This window comes from Monodelphis domestica, chromosome 3, assembly GCF_027887165.1.
Source record: "Monodelphis domestica isolate mMonDom1 chromosome 3, mMonDom1.pri, whole genome shotgun sequence".
Lineage (NCBI taxonomy): Eukaryota > Metazoa > Chordata > Mammalia > Didelphimorphia > Didelphidae > Monodelphis > Monodelphis domestica.
The window spans coordinates 537,261,875-537,283,985 of record NC_077229.1 but is presented as its reverse complement, the minus strand read 5'-3'; the positions used below and the strand labels follow the sequence as shown (position 1 = coordinate 537,283,985).

Here is a 22,111-nt window from a genome sequence, read left to right as displayed (position 1 = left end):
CTCCATTTTAAAATTCTTCCTTGCATGCCTCTTTTTTGTGAGAAAATTTTCCCCATTTTACCTCACTCTTTCCCCCTTCTCCCTGTTCATACCTCTTTTTCATTGCTTATGGAGATTGTTTCAACATAATTGACTTATACCCATGCCCTTGGTCTATATAAAATCCTTTAAATTACCCTAATAATGATAAAGATCTTAGAAGTTATATGTATCATTTTCCCACCTAAAAATTTATTTAATTTATTTTTGTTACATTAAAGTTCCTGTCTTCCTTCCTCCCCACCCCACACTACAGAAGGCATCACTTGACCAAAAGTGTGTGTGTGTGTGTGTGTGTGTGTGTGAAACCATGCCATGAGTACTTCTATTTATGAGTTTTTTCTCTGGATGTTATTCTTTTCATATTGCATTTCAGTATTGTTGTTGCTCAATACAATATTCTTGTTTCTGCTTCCTTTGTTCTTCATAATTCCATGCAGATCTTTCAATTATTTTTTAATTAACCTGCTCATTAAAAAAATTAAAATAAAAAACCTTTTACCTTCTGTTTTAGTATCATTTCTAAGACAGAAGAGCAGCATGAGGCTATGGAATTGGAGTTCGTATTTGCTTTTAAAAATATGTAATGGGGGAAGCTAGGTGGTTCAGTGAATTGAGACAGGAGGTCCTGGGTTCAAATTTGGCCTCAAACACTTCCCAGCTATGTGGCTGTCACTTAACCCCCATTGCCTAGCCCTTACCACTCTTCTACCTTAAAATATTGGTTCAAAGAGGGAAGGTAAGTATTTTTTTAAAAAGCTAATAACTATAGTAATCAGTTTATCACTAGGAAGTGTTAGAGGCAGATTTTGAACCTACATCCTCCTGATGCTCTATTCTTTGTACTAACTGCCCCCTGCTCTTCATTACTTACCAAGAAGTAGTAGTTCATCATAATCATATGCCACAATGTGCTTAGATATTCCCCTATTAATGAGCATTTCTTCTGTTCTTTGCCACCACCACAAAAAAAAAAACGAGTATAAATAATTTAGAATATATAGGTTCTTTTCCTTTTTTTCCTAATCACTTTGGAAAACAGATCTAATAGTGGAATTTCTGGGTTAAAGTGCATACACAATTTTATAACTGAGCATAATTCCAGATTATTCAAAATGTTTGGATCAGTTCACCATTCCACCAACAGTCTTTTAAAGTACTAATTTTTCCACATCCCCTCCAACATGTATCATTTTTTCCTTTTATCACGTTAGTTAATCTAATAAGTATGAGATAATATCTCAAGGGTTGTTTTAATTTGCAATGATTTAAAGCAATTTTTATTTGACTACATATGGCTTTGATTTCTTCTTTAAAAAAATGGCCTGTTCGTATTCTTTGACCATTTATTGATTGGGGAATGATATATTCTTACGAAAATAACAAAGCTCTATATATTTGAGATATAAGACCTTTATCTGAGAAACTGTTTAGAACAATCCCAATTTTCTCTTTTCCTTCTAATGTTGACTACATTAGTTTTATTTCTATAAACCCATTTTAATTTAATGTAATCAAAAGTATCCATTTTACATCTCACAATATTTTCTGTCCCTATTTATTCATATTCCTTTCCTATCTACAAATCTGATAGATAATATATCATGTTCTAACCTGCATATGATATTTTTCTGTGTCTAGGTCATGTATCCATTTTGACCTTATTTGGTAACTGATGTAAGATATCAGTCTATTGTTTCTACTAGATTGCGTTCAACTTTCTCCAAAATTTTTACCAAAGAGTGAATTCTTATACTAAAAGCTTAGATCTTTACATTTGTCAAACACAAGGTTTCCTGTGTTTAAAACCAATCTTTTACTGCTGTGTGTTGTATGCCTATTCTGTTTCACTGGTCCATGTTTCTGTTTGTTAGTACCAAATAGTTTTTTTTTAACCTCATACCTTCCATCTTAGAATCTACACTGTGTATTGGTTCTAAGACAGAAGAGTGGTAAGGTATAGCCAGTGGGGGTGGAGGTGGATCAAATGACTTGCCCAGGGTCACATAGCTAGTGTTGGAGGTCAGATTTGAACCCAGGACCATCTTTAGACCTAGCTCTCAATCCAGTGAACCATCCAGCTGCCTCCCCCCACCCTGTAACAAATAGTTTTGATAATTATTGACTTACAATACAGTTTAAAATTTGATATTGCTAGACTTCCTTCCTTTATATTTTTAAAATTTTTTCCTTTAATATTTTGACCTTTTGTTTTTCCAAATAAATTTTGTCATTATTGTTTTTAGCTCAATGAATAATTTTTTTGGTAATTTAATTAGTATGGCATTAAGTAAGTAGATTTAGTTTAGGTAGAATTGTCATTTAAAGAAATATTGATTTGACCCACCCATGAACAATTAATCTCTTTCCAATTATTTAAATCTGACTTTATTTGTATAAAATTATTTTATAATCGTATTCATGCAGTTTCTGGGCATGGTCCCAAGTATTATTTAATCCTGTCTATGCTTAGTTTGTTTGGGATATCTCTTAACTATCTCTTCTTGCAGGGCACTTTGTTGGTGATATATAGAAATGCTAACTCTTTATGTGGGCTTATTTTATATTCTGCTACTTTGCTAAAAATTGTTTCAACTAACTAAAAAAAATTTAGTTGAATCTTTAGGATTCTCCAAATGTATTATCATATCATCTGCAAAAAAGATGTACTTTTATTACTTCATTACTCATTTTGTTTCCTTCCCTTTCTTTTCTCTTATTTCTAATACAATATTTAATACAGGTGATAATGGGCACCCTTGATTCACTCCTGATCTTACTGGGAAGACTTATAGCTCACCTCCTTGACAAATAATGCTTACTGATGGTCCTAGGTAGATGCTTCTTACCATTTTAAGGAAAAATCCATTTATACTTTATGCTTTCAAGTACTTTTTAATAGGAATGAGCATTGTATTTTGTTAAAAGCTTTTCCTGCATCTATTGATTTGATTATATTATTTTTGTTCCTTTTGTTATTAATATAACACATTTTGTTAATAATTTTCCTTACATTAAACCATCCCTGTATTTCTAGTATAAACCCTGGATGGTCACAGTGTATAATCTTTGTGATATGTTGTTACATATACATTTATAGTTTATTGTTTTGTATATTGGTATATATAATAGCTAGTATTAGGATTTTTGCATGAAATTGATCTAAAATTTCCTTTCTCTGTTTTTGTTCTACCTGGTTTAGGTATCAGCACCATATTTGTTTCATAAAAGGAGTTTTGCAGGACTCTTATTTTACCTGTTACTCTTGATATTTTATTTAATATTAGAATTAGTTGATTTTTAAATGTTTCATAGAATTCACTTATGTAAGTCCATCTGGTCCTGATGCTTTTTGCATTAAAAAGTTTTAAAAACAAATTTCCTCATGAGTTTTCTGAAGCTATGTGATCTGAAGCTATGCCTCCTTCCCTTCCTTCCTCCCTACTCCCAGAGCTGGCAAGCAATTCATTCTGTGCTATACATGTATTATCATGCACAATATGTCTCCATATTATTCATCTTTGTAAGTGAACAATTCCATATCACCAAAAACCTCAAACATACACCCAAATAAACAAGTGTTAAATCATATGCCTCAAACTTTTTTTCTGAGGAAGTTCCTTTATGGCCTGATCAATTTCTTTTTCTAAAATAAATTTATTTAGGTATTCCTTTTCTGTTAGTCTACGTAGTTTAAAATTTTGCAAGTATTTTTCCATTTCACTTAAATTGTTAAATTACTTGTCATATAATTGCATAAAACCTCTTAATAATCAGTTTGACTTCTTTATTAGTGGTATATTCATCTTTTTCATTTTTTGGTGCTAGTGATTTGGTTTTTTCTTCTCTTTTTGAAAATCATTTTAACCAATGGTTTATCTATTTTTTCCTATAAAGCCAACTCCTATTTTTATTTACTCAATGGTTTTATTATATTCAGTTTTATTAATCTCACCTTCAATTATTAGGATTTCCTATTTGGTGTCTAACTGGGAATTTTTAATCTGTTCATTTTTTAGTTTTTTTAATTGTATACCCAATTCATTGTTCTATTCTTTCTGTGTTTTATTAACACAAGTATTTAAAGATAAAAATTTTCCTCTACTGTTTTTGCTATATCCCATAGCTTTTGGTATGTTATCTTATTGTTATCATTCTCCTTATTAAAATTATTTATTATTTCTGTTACTTGTTCTTTAACCCACACATTCTGTACCATTAGACTTAGTTTTCAGTTAATTTTGAATCTATTTCCATGGTCCTTTATTAAATATAATTTTTATTGCATTATGATCTGAAAATGATGCATTTAATATTTTTTGCTTTTTTGTATTTAACTATAAAGTTTCTATGCTCTAATATATGGTCAGTTTTTTCTTAAAGATACCATGTACCACTGAAGAAAAGGTAATATTCTTTCTATTCTCACTCAGTTTGTCATATATCATATCTAGCTTATGTAAGATTTTATTCAGTTCCTTGACTTTTTATTTTATTTTATTTTATTTTATTTTATTTTATTTTTTGGTTAGATTTATCTAGTTCTGATAGGGAAAGGTTAAAGTCACCCACTAATATGGTTTTGCTATCTATTTCCACCTATTTAGCTTTTCTTTAAAAATCTGAGTGCTATCTACACATCTTCCCCAGGCACTTATCGATTTTTGATGCTTCTTTATTTGCCTGCAGTTATCTGCATTCAATCAGGTCATAACACCCCCTCTAGGAGATCAGAGCTTTCCTGGCATCTTCTGCCAAGTCATCTTAGGAAGACTATCCCAACTTTTAATCATTTCTACTGCTTTAAAGTTCACTTTAAGTCATTATTTTAGATTAGGTGTGAGTAAATTTGGAGAAATAGACGATTTCTTGCCTTATTCCATCATCTTCCCACTCTTTCTCATGAGTACCCTTTCACATTTACCTTTTTTATGCTTTTCTTGAGTCTTATATTTGAAAGTCACATTTTCTATTTTGCTCAGATCTTTTCATCGGGAATTTTTGAGAAAGTGCTGCACTTCATCAAATATCCATTTTTTCTCATTTATCCAACCTTTTTCTAAAGGTATACTCAGTTTTTCAGCATAGAAAATTCTTGGTTGTAAGCCTAGCTACTTTATTTATTTTTGTTGTTGTTGTTCAGTCATTTTAGTCATGTCTGACTCTTCATGATCCTTTTGGGGTTTTCTTGGCAAAGATTCTGACTTAGTTTGCTGTTTCCTTCTCTAGCTTATTTTTCTTTATAGTTACAAAATTCATGTTATTTCCCTCCCCTCTCCCCAACCCCATTCCCAAAGCCAACATGCAATTCCACTGGGTTTTACATGCGTCATTGATCAAGACCCATTTCCATAACTATTGATAATAATTGCACTAGGATGATCGTTTAGAGTCCCCAATCATATCCCCATCAACCCATGTGTTCAAGCAGTTGTTTTTCTTCTGTATTTCTACTTCCACAGTTCTTCCTCTGAATGTGGATAGATTTCTTTCCCATAAGTCCCTCAGAATTTTCCTGGATCATTGTTCATTATATTCAGTTGTACCACAGTGTATTAGTCTCTTGTGTACAATGTTCTCCTGGTTCTGCTCCTCTCACTCTACATCAATTCCTGGAGGTTGTTCCAATTCCTTCAGTTCATTATTCCTTTGAGCACAATAGTATTCCATCACCAACATATATCTTAATTTGTTCAGCCATTCCCCAATCAGAGGGCATTTACCATTTTTTGCCACCCCAAAGAGCACAGCTATGAATATTTTTGTACAAGTCTTTTCCCTGATGATCTCAAGCCTAGCTACTTTAATGTGGAAGCTGCTGAATCTTGGGTAATCCTGACTTGTAGCTCCACAATCTTTGAATTTCTTATTTCTGCCTGTTGAAATATTTTCTCTTTGACCTGGGAGCTTTGGGATTTGGCTCTAATATTACTGAGAGTTTTCATTTTGGGAGCTCTTTTATTTTAGTAAGATCAGTGGATTCCTACAATTTCTATTTTGCCCTTTGGATCTAAGATATTGGAGCAGTTTTCCTTGAAATATGTTGTCTAGGCTTTTTTTTTTTTTGATCATGGCTTTCCAGTTGTCCAGTAATTTCTTCACTTATATATATCTCTCCTTGATATATTTTCCAGTTGTTTTCTGATGAGGTACTTCACTTTTTTTTTCTATTTAAGCAATTCTTTTGAAGTTGTTTCATTGGTTTTTCAAATTTTATACTTAACTACCACCACCAAAAACATTTAAATAAATATGCATAAATAAATATATTAAATTATGCATCATTATTAAATTAAGCATTAAATAAAATGCATAAAATGTGCTTAACCACAAACCCCACATTGCTTACAATTTGTTTAAAATATGTAAATTCTGCTAATATAATTTCTTTTTTTATCCTCTTGTTCTCTTTTCTCTAAATCCACTCTTTCTTCTCTTATTGTCCCAGTCCCCCCAGTGGGTCTCCTAGTCCCTCCCTTATCCCATTTCTCTTCCTTCCTGTTTTTCTAGACTTTAAGAAAATCTTTACCCTTCTAATTGTGTATGTTGTGCCTTTTTTATCCCAGGTCTGATGAGAATAGGGTTCCAGTGCTCCTAGCCATCTACTTCCTAGTCCCCTTCTTCATGTCAGTTCTTCCACTCCTTTTTCCTCTATATGAGATAGCCATTCCACCATAACTCTACTACCATTTTGGCTCATTCTGTTACATTCACCTTAACCTCAAGTTTTACATACATACATATCCCTTCAAAATACCAAGGCAATGATGTTGTTTCCAGCATTTTCTCATGCTGGAATCAAACAATTTGACCTTTTTGGATGGCTTATGATTAGTCTTTCATTACCTTTGTATGTTTCTTATAAATTAAATTTTCTTTTTAAAATTTTACTTAGAATATTTTTCCATGGTTACATGATTCATGTTCTTTCTCTCCCTTCTTCCCTTCCCCCCTCCTAGAGCTGACAAGCAATTCCACTGGATTATACATGTTATGTTAAATTTTCTGCTTAGTTTTGAGTTTTTTCCCCCAGAAATAGTTGAAACTCCTTTAAACATCCATTTTTTGCCTTTTATAATTATTCTCATCTTTGCTGAATATATTATTCTTGGTAAGCCCAGTTCTTTTTCTCTACAAAATGCTATGTTCCATGTCCTGTATTCTTTTGAAGTTGTGGCGACTAAGTCTTGTGCTATTCTGACTGTAGTTCCATAGTATTTAAACTAATCCCTTCCCCCACCCCCAGTTTCTTGTACTTGCTCCCTATTTGGGGAGCTATGGAACTTAGAAATGATGTTTCTGTGCTTTTTCATTTTTAGGTCTCTTTGAGGTAGTGATTGATAGAGTCTTTCAATTTCTATTTTATACTCTTGATTTTAGAATTTCTGGGCAGTTTTCCTTGGTGATTTCTTTGATAATGATGTCTAAACTTTTTTTTTATCAACTATTCTGATATCATCTCTTCTTGATCTATTTTCTAGGTCAATTGTCTTTGTGATAAGATGTTTCATATTCTCTTCCATTTTTTCATTCTTTTGATTTTGCTTTGTTATTTCTTGTTGTCTTTGGAAATTGTTAGCTTCCTCTTGCCTAATTTTATTTCTTAATATATATTATTTTCTTTCATCAGTTTTTGGATCTCTATTTGGGTGACCTTTCTTTTATAATTTTCTTGTTTTACTTGCTCTTTTTTCTCTAATTTTCCCTTGACCTCTCTCATTTGTTTTTTGAGGTCTTTTTAAAGTGATTCCAAAAGCTCTTTTTGAGCTTATGGCCATTTATTGTATTTTTTTTTTTTTTGTGTGTGTGCTGTTTTTGATGTAGATGATTTTACTTCACTGTCCTCTAAATTTGACCTGAGGTCTTCTCTGTCCTCATGATAGCTATCAAAAGCTGGGTTCTTTTTCTTTGCTTTCCCATTTTTTATTTATTAAATTTTAGTGACCAGGAAAATAGACTTAATTATTGGCTTTTTGCTACAGTCCTACAGTTTTTAGTGTGTTGATGATGTCCCTGTTCCCATACAGCTGTACCTGCTAATGCTTCTCCTTGCCTTAGACTTGCAACTAGGGTCCCTGATCTCTTGTGCCTGAATCCCAGCACTCCTTTTTTGTTTTGGAACTATAAAAGCTGTACACAGTGCCAGCAAAAGGTCCCCCGTAATCTCTGGCTAGTAAAGTTGTTTGAAACCTTGTTGTCTCTGAACTTAGAGCTCCAGAAGCTGCTGCTGCTGCTGCTGATCTGGCTTCTTTGCTACCACTGCATGTTTGTATTCTGGATAGGCCCTCAAGTTTTCTTATGCTGGACTTCTTGTTGACTCTGCCATTCCAAAATTTGATTTAAGGCATTATTTTAAAGTTATTTGGAAGAGAATGTTGGGAGAGTATAGCTAAGTGACTGTCTCTAATCTGACATCTTTAGCTTTGACATTCCTTTGGCAAAAAAGATTCATATTCTTTTTTCTGCTTATTCTATGGTCAGTAGAAGGACTTTGTATTGACTCCAAGGCAGAAGAGTAGTAAGGGCTAGGCAATGGGGGTTAAGTGACTTGCCCAGGGTCACACAGCTGGGAAGTGTCTGTGGCCAGATTTGAACCTAGGACCTCCTGTCTCTAAGCCTGGCTCTCAATCCACTGAGCCACCCCACTATCCCCAGAAGTACATTTATTGAGAAGTATCAGTATTACAATAATTATGGAAGTCAGGGTGAGCTTATTTGAGTGTGAAGCTTTTAACAATTAATGTAAGCTTATTCAATATTTCAACAACAATCAGAAAATTCTCTCTGAGGTTAAGGATAATGTATTTCAGCCATTATTACAGTTAGATATATTTATGTATTTATTTAGAGTTTAATTAAACTAGAGTTCCTATATAGGAAATAGATTTGATTAAGAATAATTTAGCTCCCAAATCTATAGTTGGTTGTCATAAACCAGAATTACCAGATCCTGAGAGATCTTATAATGATCTCTGCTCAAGGTTGAATTGAGGTTTATGTCAGATTTATATCCTTAATCTCTACCACTGACTGATTTTCCTCAGTCCCAAACCAGATTAGATGGGGAGGATAGTTAAGATAGCACAGTAATTAACAAATAACAAAAAATTAAATATGCCGAATACAAACCTTTCTCTGTATTTTTTTTCCTTTTTATCTCTCAAGATAAAATCTACCTCATGGTAGACAGTCAGTGGTCTAGAAAACTTGATCTTGATTGATCTAGTGTCTCCTCTCTGGGATCCCTAATAAATAAGATAAAAATATTCTAAGGGCCTATCGATTAGATATTTTTATCAGTCACCAAATTAATGATGCAGAGATAGATGATTGCAGTTTTAGTATTATTCTGAGAGTGCGAGCTTAACTGATTGTATACAAGAATCATCAGCTTCAACAACTTTATATGGAATGTGAATACATAAGCAGCTTAGAAAAATGCAATTTTACATAAAGCTTGAGGGAAAGATAAAGGTATATGGGTGTCTGGAAACAAGAAATAGAAGGGGAAAGGTAAGGACACCTGCCAGCTGGTCAAAACCAAAGCACTGTCCTGTTAACCATCTTTGATTGTGTAGGTGTTGTGACCTTCTAGCTTCCAGGAACAATGTCTGGCAGCTCAAAATAGAGAGTAGGGAGGGCAGTGTCCTCTTCTTGTTATCACAGTGATAGGAAGAAGTATGATCCAGAGTTTCTTGCCCATTACATTCTTTCTTTTATCATAGTAGCAATAGGAAGCTTAATCCAGAAATTCAAGATGTAAAGTCTTATATATAGTTAGAGTTAATTTTTAAAATTGAGTTAATTTCTTCATGTCCAGATTCTTGTTTTATGTGGTAAAATTGGGCAAAAGAGTATTACATGTCTTAATTCCAACAAACTTTTATTAAGTGTCTGTTGCATCTGTTTACATATTTGTACAATGTGTACACAAGAAAATGAAAAATGAAAAGTTATTGCCCTTAAGGACTTAACCTAGTAGAGAAAATTAATAGTTCACATTTCTAATATTGCTTTAATGTTTATTATGGATTTTGAAAATAAGTACATTAGTATTCTATTCAAAGTACTAATAATTTCTGAAAGGAAATGATAGTAAATATTTCTACAGCTATTTCTATGGATATTCTTTTTTGTTTAGACATCATCACTTGCTATTTGTTCACTATATCATTAGGTTAAGATATTATAAGTTTTCATAGTAAAGCATATGGAATTCTCAGAGAAGTCTGAATTTCATTTAAAACCAAATTGGGGAAAGTAATTTAGAAAGTGTGTGTGTTTGTGTGTGTGTGTGTGTGTGTGTGTGTGTGTAATTCCTTGATTGACCTATTACCTATTTTTATTTAAAATATTTTCTAACTGCTTTTGGATCAGCTCTGCTACTCTTAAGATCTGAATACATGCTTTAGTGTGCTTGTTTTTATTTCTGAATTATTAACAATATAGTAGAAATAAGATTAATATAATAAATTATTTTGGCAGAAAATTTCAAATTTTAAGTGATATTTAAAGAAATTACTTTGAGAAATTGCCACCATATTTTGATCAAACATGCTTTTCATTTATAAACTAATACTTCAAATGTTTTTCTCAAGTAATGCCTCTCTATGAAATATCAGTTTTGTGCTATCTCAATAAGATTTCTTATCAAAAAGGAATGGCACATATTTATATTAAATTGTGACATTTTTGACCATGGAATGAGATAAAGGCATGTTATCCTCAATGTACATGTTTAATGCATGAGTTCATTATCAGAGTGTTATTATTTTCCAATAGTTTAGCAATCAAAACTTCAAGTTTTAACAAGTAATAATTTAAGATATTCAGTTTGTAAAATTATTCATTCCATTTTCATATGTTACCTTCTATATACTAAGACTATAAAATGAGAAATGATTTTCTTGTTTCATTCCTTAAATTTAAAATTAAAATTAAATAAATAAAAATTAAAATGGAACCACTGCACCACAAAAATATTTTCACTGTTGTATTTTAAAGATTGCATTTATTACTTGTTTTATTAAGCTGGTGTAGTATGAAACTTTGAGTGAATGCCTTTCGCTAAAATGTAACTTTTTAGATTTTACCTCACATTTTGTAAAAGTTGCCATCAGTTTTGAAATGGCATGAATCTAAATAAATTATTTAATATACTTAACACAGATCTGTGTAAATACAAACTATCCGAATTCAATGGATTTTCTTTGTAATTCTATGTTTTATTGTATGCATATAAAAACATAGCTTCATAAAATTGCCCAAAAGCATCCATGACAAAAAAAGATTTAGAAACTCAGTTTTAGAACAGTGCTCCTCCCCAGCCCAACCAAAACCCAGAGATGTCAAGTATCTTGTTCAATATCAAAGCTTATAAAAGCCAAATGCTCTGATGCCAAATCCAGAGCGTTTTCTATTATTATTCCTATTAAATGTTAGGAATAAGGCTTTATTCAAGGTATTCCATGTTTTATGACATTAAAAATGTTTAATTTATTAAATACTTTTTTAGCTGATAAATATCTTATTGCCTTTTGTTAAAATGAACTTCTATGACTGGGAATGTATTTTAACATGTTAAGTAGATTGTACTTTAAAATTACATACTGCCAACTGAAATTTCATAAATGTTTTACTGGCTAATGAATAGTAGTCAGAACTTATTTTATAATACTTAGGAATTCTGGACTGTCATAGGGTTATTTTAGGATGCTTTGGAGCTCACTACACTGACCATTAATGGTTACTACTTTGATACTTGAATTTCTCTTGGAAACTAAAGCTTTGTTTTGATGCTCAATAGGAATCGTGCAGCTATTTTCTGTTATGGGACTGCATGTGTAACCAAATAAGGCAGAATCTATTTTTACATATTGATGTAGTAGATTGAGTTTGTGTGTGTGTCTACATATGTGTTTGTGTGAGAGAGAAAAAGAGACAGAATGCGAGAGAAGAGTGTGTGTTATACTGGTTAGGAAGTTCAGTTTAATCAATAAACATAAGTCATGTTTTCAGCCTGGCACTCTGCTAAATGCTGAGGATATGAAAAAGAGGCCCGATGGAAAGACAACATGCAAATAAATATGTACAAGGCAAGGTATATACAGTATATGCAGGACTTGTGAATGTTATTCAGCATTATCACAAATATTTATCAACATTCTTCTGTGAGGAGAGTTTAATACACTCCTTGTCCACCCTAGGCATGGCCCTTTAAGAAATATTTTGGAAAATAGTGATATTTTTGTGTATAGCAAGAAAGTTTGACAAAAAGGTACTTTTAAAATATTTGCATAATTTGTAATGATTTATATGTTATTCCTCTGGGTATTTTGTGTTTGGTGTATTCAATATACATATACTTTTTTTCCTTCTGCAACCTTTTTCATTCTGTGTTTTGTCATCCTAATTATCTTCCTACTACTATAACTAAACACTAGGACTGATCAATTATTCAGGCTGGAAACGCAACTCATTGACTCCTAGGACGACTACTTTTCCCTGCCCTGGTTGTGAGCATGATATTGACCTGGGAGAGCGTGGAATCAATGGTTTGTTTCGAAATTTCACTTTGGAAACGATTGTGGAAAGATACCGACAGGCAGCTAGGGCAGCTACAGCCATTATGTGTGACCTCTGCAAACCTCCACCTCAAGAATCCACAAAAAGTTGCATGGACTGCAGTGCAAGCTACTGTAATGAATGCTTCAAAATTTATCATCCTTGGGGCACTGTAAAAGCTCAGCATGAGTATGTAGGCCCAACCACTAATTTTAGACCTAAGGTAAGTGGGATCTTGATGGAAGTGGGGGGGAATAACAATAAGCAGCAGTTTCAAATAAGTTTTTCTTAATATTCTAACAAAGACATGTCATATCCTAAGTATAGAGTTTGAAATTTGGGGCTGGAAATATTTATTTAATTTGATCTTTATAACAATCTTGTGAGCTAGGTAGGTATAATATGATATTCATTTACAAAGAAAACTGAGGCTCAGCTCATTCATTACTACCTTCTCACATGAAGCCTTTTTGGCTCCCCTTCAACTTGGAATTATTCTGATTATATTCTGTATATACTGATAATATACTTATATACTCCTCAGAATGTGAACTCCTTGAGAGTAGAGATTATTTCATTCTTTGTATTTGTGTCCCCAACACCCAGCACAGTATCTGGCACAGTGTAGGTGCCTAATAAATGTTTGTTGATTGCTTGATATGAATGAAAATCATAAATCTAGAAAGTGGCAGAATCTGGATTAGAATCTCAATAGTCTCTTCAAGTCTAATGCTTTTTATATCTTAACCTATTGAGTTTGTGTAATTATTGCTGAAGTATTTAGGGTATGTATATATACATATATATGCATGTGCATATGTGTACATGTATATGTGTCTATATAGGTATATATATTTAAAATTAAAGTTATATATTTGGAACCTGTCAGAAATACTAAACTTTTCCTTTAAATTACATTTCATGGTAAAAATTTACTTTGAATAAAATGACACATTTTGCTTTCAAATTAACCAAATTCTTTTACTTAAAGATAACATTCCCAAAACCTCCCCTACAAACTTTGGGCAATCATAGATCAGTTAGCACTTTGAACTAAATTAGGTAAAACTGATTTGTCATTCAGTCAGTCAAGGAGCATTTGCTGAGCCTTAAGACTTAATGAAGCACTGTCTTAGGTATTAGGGATAAAAGTACAAAGAATGAAGCAGGTATCACTGGATATTTTAAACATTGTATGACTGAGAGGTTCTCATTTTAAAATTTTTATTGTATGGCAAGTTCAAATTTTAATGGTTGCCTTTTGCTCATTATTATAGATTTTCTTAGTTCTGTTAAAAAAATGGTATGCCTGTATTTTGAAATTGCAAGATTTTAATTCTCATCAATACTAAGAGAGGAACTTTGAAATGCTGAGGACTTTATAGTTTGATGCATTCTTCTCCCCCTAATTTTAATTTTACAACTTCAAATTTGTATAGTTTATTATGATTGTGTATCTATTTTTAAAAAATCTGGCAATTAAGGTTGATGGTACTAGATTATATCAAATTATTTTTATTCTATTTTAAACTAAAGTGGTTTTAACTTGGTAGAAATATGCTGATTGAAGACAATTTGGGTCTGTCAACTAGTTTATTTAAGTAAGATTTTTTTTCCAAGCCAAAGACATGTGTGACATGACTGAACTTCTTTCATTTACCTCTCTTAATTTCAAGTACCTTCTAAATAATGCATTCATTTAAATTATTTACCTGAAGATAAAAAAAAGTATTTGCTTTTTGAGAGAGGTAATATGGTATAGTAGATAAAATGCTACTTTTAGAGCCAGGAGAAACCTGGGTTCAAGAACCCCTTCTGAAACGGTCAGATCCTGCATTGGTAGAGGGAATTTCCTTCTGAGAGTTCCTTATATCAGTGAGATCATAGGTTCATTTCTTGTCCCTTATGCCCATCCCCTTACTTTTTGTAGTTAAAAATTTCCTCAAAATGCTAGGTTAAATATTGTGATGCTTCCTGTATGATTAAATCATTGCTACTTGGTAATCCGCTTGCTCATCCAATTTACATGAAATTACTACAACAAATGTAAATTTTTTTATTTATAATTTTTTTTGGCTTTTAACATTTCTCATATTAAAAATAGTGATTGTAATAAAGCTAATTTTTAAATGTGGTAATAGTCAAGTAGTTTGGTTTTTCCATTTTGATTAGATAAATGACTGATTTTGTTAGGTAGATAAGAGGTAGAGAAAATAAATGACATGGGTTTGGTGAGTATCAAATGAAATGATATATAAGATGCTTTATAAAACTTATAGCACTGTGTATAAATATGTTATTTTGGGGGTTTTTATAATATTTTTGCTTCTTTTAATTTAGGTAATTTTGATATCCTTCATATAAATATGAAACATGTAAATGTTTCTTTTTTCTCTACAGATTTTAATGTGCCCAGAACATGAAATGGAAAGAGTAAACATGTACTGTGAATTATGTAGAAGACCAGTTTGTCATCTCTGTAAGTTGGGTGGTAATCATTCAAACCATCGGGTAACTACCATTAGCAGTGCCTATAAAACCTTAAAGGTAGGTCTTGCCACTTGAATGAATGAAAAGAATGTTAAGTTCAATAATTGTGCTAAAATTCTAGGGATAGAAATAGAAAAATGAGACAGTTCCAGCTCTCAAGGAGCTCACATTTTAATTTGGATAAAGAAAACATATCAGCTGTAGGGCAGATGAAAAGGTCCAGTGAACCAAAAGGTTCACTGTTCGGGCAGTATCTATGCCAAGGGGCCTAAGGGTGTAGTGGCAGGATGAGATAAGGCCCAATGAATGGTAAGGGATAGGGGAAGAAAGGTGGTAAGGCTTTAGTTAACCTCATGTGGAAAGATTGGTGACTTTTTTGTTTGTTAATGATGTGCCCTGTGCACTCCACAGCTTGAGAGAGGAAGCAAAAACATTATAAAAATTTTTTATAGTTTTGTAGTTGGTGTTCTGGGAAAAGAAATAGAAAAGGATGTAGGAAGGTTAGGGGAAAGGAGGGGATCTGGGTCAGAGGTTAGGGTAAAGGTTTTCCTGTATTTTGGTCCACTTTGTGCTCTTCCGTGTCCAAAAGGATGGGGGGAGGTATTCTTCCCCAGAATTGAATCTTAGAAAATAGATAAATTTTGTTACTTCCATTTAAAACTTTATTTATCTTTTTAAATAAAACAAAACTATATATAACAGTTCCTTATACAATTCTCTATTTAAAGTATTAGTATTAAACAATAAAAGAGGAAATTTAAAAATGAAACTACTCCTTCTGGCTCCCCCAAAATAATTGTCTTAAATTTCCCCTTTTTTAAATTTAGTTTTATTTTGTTTTCAATCAGCAGAAACCAAGGGATCACCTAGTGAAATAGTATAGTGAGGAGGAGAAGAGGGCCTCAGAAGAGAGCCTTTGGGGGCATCTCATGGTTAGAAGGCTTTACCTGACTAAAGATCCAGCAAAGGAGACAAGAGTGGTCAGAGATAAAAAGAGAACCAAGAGAGAACAGTATCACTCTTGAAAACCTAGAAAGAAGAGAGTATTGAGGAGAATAGAGTGATTATGAACAATTTTTAAAGGATTCAGGAGGTCAATAAGGATGAAAACTGAGAAAAATATGAGATCTGGCAGTTAAGAGTTCATTCATGTCTTTGGAGAGCAGTTTCAGTTGAATGAAGTCATACTACAAAGAGACAAGAAGAGGATGAGAAAAAAGGAAGTGGATGGTACCTGGTGTAGTTTTCAACTAGTTTAGTCACAAAAGAGAAGAGATATGAGATAATAGCTAGGGATGACTGTATTGAGGGAGGGATTTTTGAGGATAGAGGAATAGAAAAAGGACCAGACAGTAGAGAAGCAGGAAGGAGAGAAACAGCTAATAGAGAATGATTGAAGATTAGTGAGAGAATAGGGAAGAGAAAGAGGGCAGTCTGCTGAAGAAAGGATGAAATAGAATTCCTTACACATGCAGAGGGGTTTACCTTGGCAAGTCAAAACTCAGCTTCATCACATAAAACAGGTTGAGAAGACAGTGGCAGAAGGCATATGAATGATGTGAGATGCAAAACAGGAGAGGAGAGGGAACTCTGAGAATGTCCTTAGTTTTTTCAGTGAAATCTGAGGCAAGGGTCTCAGTCAAGAAGGTAGAGAGGGGAAGCTGTGGAGGTTTGAAGAGGGATGAAATACATTAGAAAAGCTGCTATACGTAAGTGGGATAGTGAATCAGGTGATGTAAAGGGATTGCCTTTCTGCAGTAAGGGTCCAGTTGAGATTTTGTCATATTAATTTATGATGTATTTGGTCAGCATATTTTGTCATTTCCATCAACTTCTTCAACAAAATATGAATAAGATCAAAGGTAGAGGATGGTGGGAGCAATCCAAAGCTGAGTTGGCAGGACATGATCTTCAATAGGAGAAAGGATCAAGGAACCTAGATAGAGAGAAAAGGGACAGAGTAGAATTAAATTGGCTCACCAAGAGGTAAAATAAAATGAAGAGAAAATACAATTTATGCTAGTTCCTCCTACCTATCAAATTACTCTTTTTTTTTTTTTTGCTGAATCTTCATCCAGGTCACACGGGCTATTTCTTATCTGTATGTCTCCTCCACTCTTGTATTAGCCTTCTAATTGATCTCACTGCCTCTAGTCTTTCCCCACATCAATCCACTCTCTACATAGCTGTCAATATGATTTTCCTTAAGCATAGGTATGATTATATCATTCCTTCAGTCACTCAGTTCATAACAATTCTTGGCTACTTAGACTCATCTCACATTATCCAATCTGCTGACAGATAGCCTTTCTGGTTGGTCTCCCTTCCTCGAGTCTCCTCACTCTAAGCCATTCTTTACTCAGCTACCAAAACAGTTTTCTTAGGTTCTTTGGGTAAAGGTCTGACTATTCCATGTCATCCTATATAATAAATACTAGTCATTCCCTATTACCTCTAGGATCAAAAATAAAATACTTGGTATGCAATATAATACTTTCTATAACATGGCCCTTTCCTGCCTTTCCAGTATCATATTTTACTCCTCTCTCTACACTTTCTAATCCTCCTTCTTCTTGATAATATTCTTCACTTATGACATTTCATCTCCAGTGTATTGATTGTCCTCAATTCTTGGAATGCTTTCCCTCCTTATTTATTTCTACTTGCCAGCTTCTGTAGCTTCCTTCAAAACTCAGTTTAAAGTTTTCCTATTACAAAATTACAAAATCTTAACTGGACCCTCATTGCAAGGATTCTTTCCTGATCTTCAGTTCTTTTCCTTTGAGATTATCTTCTACTTACACTGAATATGTATCTTGCAAATACAGTTATTTACATGTAGACTTCCTCATTACAATGTGAACTTCTTGAGGGGAGAGAGTGTATTTTTGCCTTTCATCCATAATGCCTGGATACTTACTGACTTCTTAGTAACTCATTGTTGACTGATTTACTATCCTATGTTTATTCTTGTTTTTCTCAGCCAAATCTTAGGAAAATCCAACCATTTTCATTGCCTCCACTTCTCACTCAATTCTCAATCAATGTTTGTATTCTGTGTTCTGACATTATAACCAAATTGAATGAAACTGCTCTCTCCAAAGGTGGTATTAATGGTATCTTAATTGACAAATCAGATTTTTGTTCTTAGTTCCATTTTTTTACCTCTCTGTAGCATTTGAAATTGCTGATAGAATATAAACAGAGACTTTCATTTTTTTTTTCATTGTATCCTTAGGCTGAGTACTCTCTCCTCCTGAATACTGCATATTCTTTCTGGATTCTATGACCCTATTTTCTTTTCCTAACTGTCCTTTTCTGTCTTCTTATCAATAACTATGGTTTTACCCCCAGAGTGTTCTCAGGCACCTAATTGGTGAGCTCATCACCTTTCATAGGCTTAATTACCATCTTATGGTAATATCTTCTTGGTATATCCAGGCTATTACTCTCCAGAACTTCAGTCCCATGTCAACAGTTGCTTATCAGGCATTTCAAACTGGATGTCCCATAGATCAGGGGTCCCCAAACTGTGGCCCATGAGCCACATGTGACCCCCTGAGGCCATTTATCCAGCCTCCACCGCACTTCCGGAAGGGGCACCTCCTTCATTGGTGGTCAGTGAGAGGAGCACTGTATGTGGTGGCGCCGCAAAGCACAGCATCACTCACATACAGCACTACTTCTGGTGACATAATCCTTTGTGTGATGCCTTGTTCTGCACAATGGAAGACATCAGCATGGTAAGCGGTGATCTGGGGGAGGGGATTCCATACTGCCTATACTGCTGCCTGGTATAGAGGTGGCAGTGATGGGCCTGTGCAAGGTGTGACAGGCCCATCCCAGCCAGCGCTGCAGCCTCCTCAGATTTGTTCATAGTTTTTTTATAGTCCAGCCCTCCAACGGTCTGAGGGACAGTGAACTGGCCTCTTGTGTAAAAAGTTTGGGGACACCTGCCATAGATATTTCCAAATCAGTATTTCTAAATTGCAATTTATTATTATTTACCCAAAACTGCATCCTTATTTTCCTGTTTCTGTCGTGGACAATGTTTTTCTTCCAGTCTCTTACATTTGCATCCTTGATGTTCTCAAATCCATACTTTCCCTTCCTCCACATATCCATTCAATTGAAAAATCTTGCTCATTCATCCTCTTCAACTCATCACAAAGCCACCACCTTATAAAAACAGTCTCTTAAATGGTCTTTCCTCAAATCTCTCCCCACTCCATTCCATCTTTCACACAGTTTCCAAAGTGATTTTTCTTAAATACAAGTATGATAATATCCCCCCCTTTATTAATAAATTCCATTGGTTCCATTTCCCCTCTATGCATCTCAAATTCAACATCTATAAAACTGAATTAATCTTTTCTCCCAAACATCTCTTTTAAGGGCACTCCATCATCCATCATCCTTCTAGTCAGTAAGGTTCAACATTCTGGTGGTATCTTCTATTCCTCATTCACCCTACATCTAAAATCTTCTTGTTTCTACCTATACAATATCTCTCACACCTGTGAGAAGATGTCTACTCATATAACCACCCTAATTCAGTCCATTATCACCTCTACTTGGAATATTGCAATAGCCTTCTATTATGTCTCCTTCCTTCAAGTCCTTACCCTGTCTAATAAATTGTTTATACAGCTGTCACTAATCTGCCTAAAACACAAATCTAATCATGTTATCCAATTATTCAAACTCCAGTAGCTTTACAACCTAGCCTCAGACTGTCTTTCCATCCTTATTGCATATTACTTCCCTATATGCAACACCAGTCCAGCAAAACTAGCTTTCAGGCTGTTCTTTGTGTATTTTCTCTTTCTGTGTGTTTATGCCTTGGTTCTGGCCCCATCCTAGGATGTACTTCCTCCTCATCTCCATTTCTTAGAATCTCTTTTTCCTTCAAGTATCAGTTTAAGTGTTATGTCTTTCCTGACCACCCCAACTATCACCCCATATCTATGTTTTATATTGCCCACTTTCAGTAAATTCTCAAGTATTTACAGGTTGGGTTACCATGTTGTGGGGAGGAATAGTAGGTAAGAGTGGTAGAAGTGGTGATAGTGGTTACTCTGAGTCTGCCAAATTATAAGCACTTGGGCTCCCACCAATGCATTTACCTTTAATAGCTATATTAACATTAATAGCCAATAGCTAATAATAACCGATAGTAAATTAAATGAGCTGAAAGCAAATCAGTTTAATAAAATGTCAGCTTTTGAACATAAGCTTCAAAACATTTTCCCATAAGTCTGGGGGCACAGCCATCCACAGCTGTATATTGTATGTGAGAAGAATGGGCACATATATACATACATATGTGTGTGTGTATATATATATATATGTTATATATATATATATAATACCAGTAATGAGACATATGTGTAGGAAACCTGTGGGCAAGACAGTTTACAGTTCACAGGGTATATGTTTTAATCAGTGAATAGTTGATTTTCATAAGCCATGTAATATAAACTTCCTGGGAGAAGGTAAATGGACTATAACCTGGTTTCTTTTATGTATATGACCTTTTAATTATACTTTTGTAGTTTTGCTAATTTGCAGTGCAAATTATATTTTAACAGGAAAAGCTTTCAAAAGATATTGATTACCTCATTGGCAAGGAGAGCCAAGTTAGAAGCCAGATATCAGAACTGAACTTGCTAATGAAAGAAACAGAGGTAAGTTTTAGATTAGTTTTGGCATCTTATTCGGGAAATGGATTTCAACTATACCCCTTTCAGTGAATTTGTTAAAAATGAACAAACAATATTTTGAAATATAATAGAAGTGATTGGTCAGGTTTATTTACCAAATTTTTCTTGTTCATGGCTCATAGTACAACAAGCTCTTCCATCTTTTGCTCTCTCAGGGCCTGTTCAAACATTTGTTTCCATGGCATTATCTATCCATCTCTTCCTCTCTGGTCCTCTTTTGCCTTCAATCTTTTCCAAAAGCAGGGTCTTTTCCAATGAGTCCTGTCCTCTCATTTTGTGGCCAAAGCTTCAGCTTCAGTATTTGATGTTCCAGTGAATAGTCTGAATTATTTTCTTTAAGTATTGACTGATTTCATCTTTTGATTTTGATTCTCAGAAGTCTTCTCTAGTATCACAATTTGAAGACATAATTTTGAAGGTAGGTCTCTGGCTGTATATAGGAGCAGACAACTTTTTTTAGTAGAAAAGGATCTATTTCATAGGATAGAATATTAGGTAGTTAAATAATGTGATTATAGATATAGTACTATAACGAATACTGTATTGACCCTACCCATCTGAATTCAATTTACTTTTAAGTTACTTTACTTTTTTTCTTTGAAAATTCTTATTTAATTGATTTAGAATATTTTTCCATGGTTACATGATTCAAGTTCTTTCCCTTCTCTCCTCCCACCTCCTTCCCATAGCCAATGAGCATTTCTACTGGGTTATACATGTGTCATCGATCAAGACCCATTATATTAATATTTGCACTAGACTGATCATTTAGAGTCTACATCCCCAATCATATCCCCATCAACCCATGTGATCAAGCAGTTGTTTTTCTTCTGTGTTTCTACTCCCATAGTTCTTTCTCTGGATGTGGAAAGTGTTTTTTTCTCATAAGTCCCTCAGAATTGTCCTGGATTATTGCATTGCTGTCAGTAGAGAAGTCCATTACATTCAATTGTGCCACACTGTATCCGTCTCTGTGTATAAGGTTCTCTGGTTCTGCTCCTCTCACTCTGCATCCATTCTTGGAGGTCATTCCTGTTCACATGGAATTCATTTGGTTCATCATTTCTTTTAGGACATTAGTATTCCATCACCAACAGATACCACAATTTGTTCAGCCATTCCCCAGTCGAAGGGCATCCCCTCATTTTTCAATTTTTTTTGCCACCACAAAGAGCACAACTATGAGCATTTTGGTACAAGTCTTTTTCCTTATTATCTCTTTGGGGTATAAACCCAGCAGTGGTAAGACCGGATCAAAGGGCAGACAGTCTTTTAGCGCCCTTTGGGCATAGTTC

General features: G+C 33.8%; 1 protein-coding gene across 6 annotated transcripts in view; it reads left to right on the top strand.

Moving 5' to 3' along the window:
• TRIM36 (tripartite motif containing 36) overlaps positions 1 to 22,111 on the top strand; it is a 65,929-nt gene that overhangs the window by 19,912 nt on the left and 23,906 nt on the right. For 4 of the 6 annotated variants that reach the window (XM_056825040.1, XM_007486607.3, XM_056825039.1 and 1 more), the window contains 3 exons: positions 12,483 to 12,826; positions 15,004 to 15,150; positions 20,685 to 20,780. In XM_056825040.1, the coding sequence (XP_056681018.1) occupies positions 12,483 to 12,826; positions 15,004 to 15,150; positions 20,685 to 20,780 (587 nt within the window). The remainder of the gene's footprint in view (positions 1 to 12,482; positions 12,827 to 15,003; positions 15,151 to 20,684; positions 20,781 to 22,111) is intronic. The other 2 variants (XM_056825041.1, XM_056825038.1) reach the window with 1 other exon arrangement.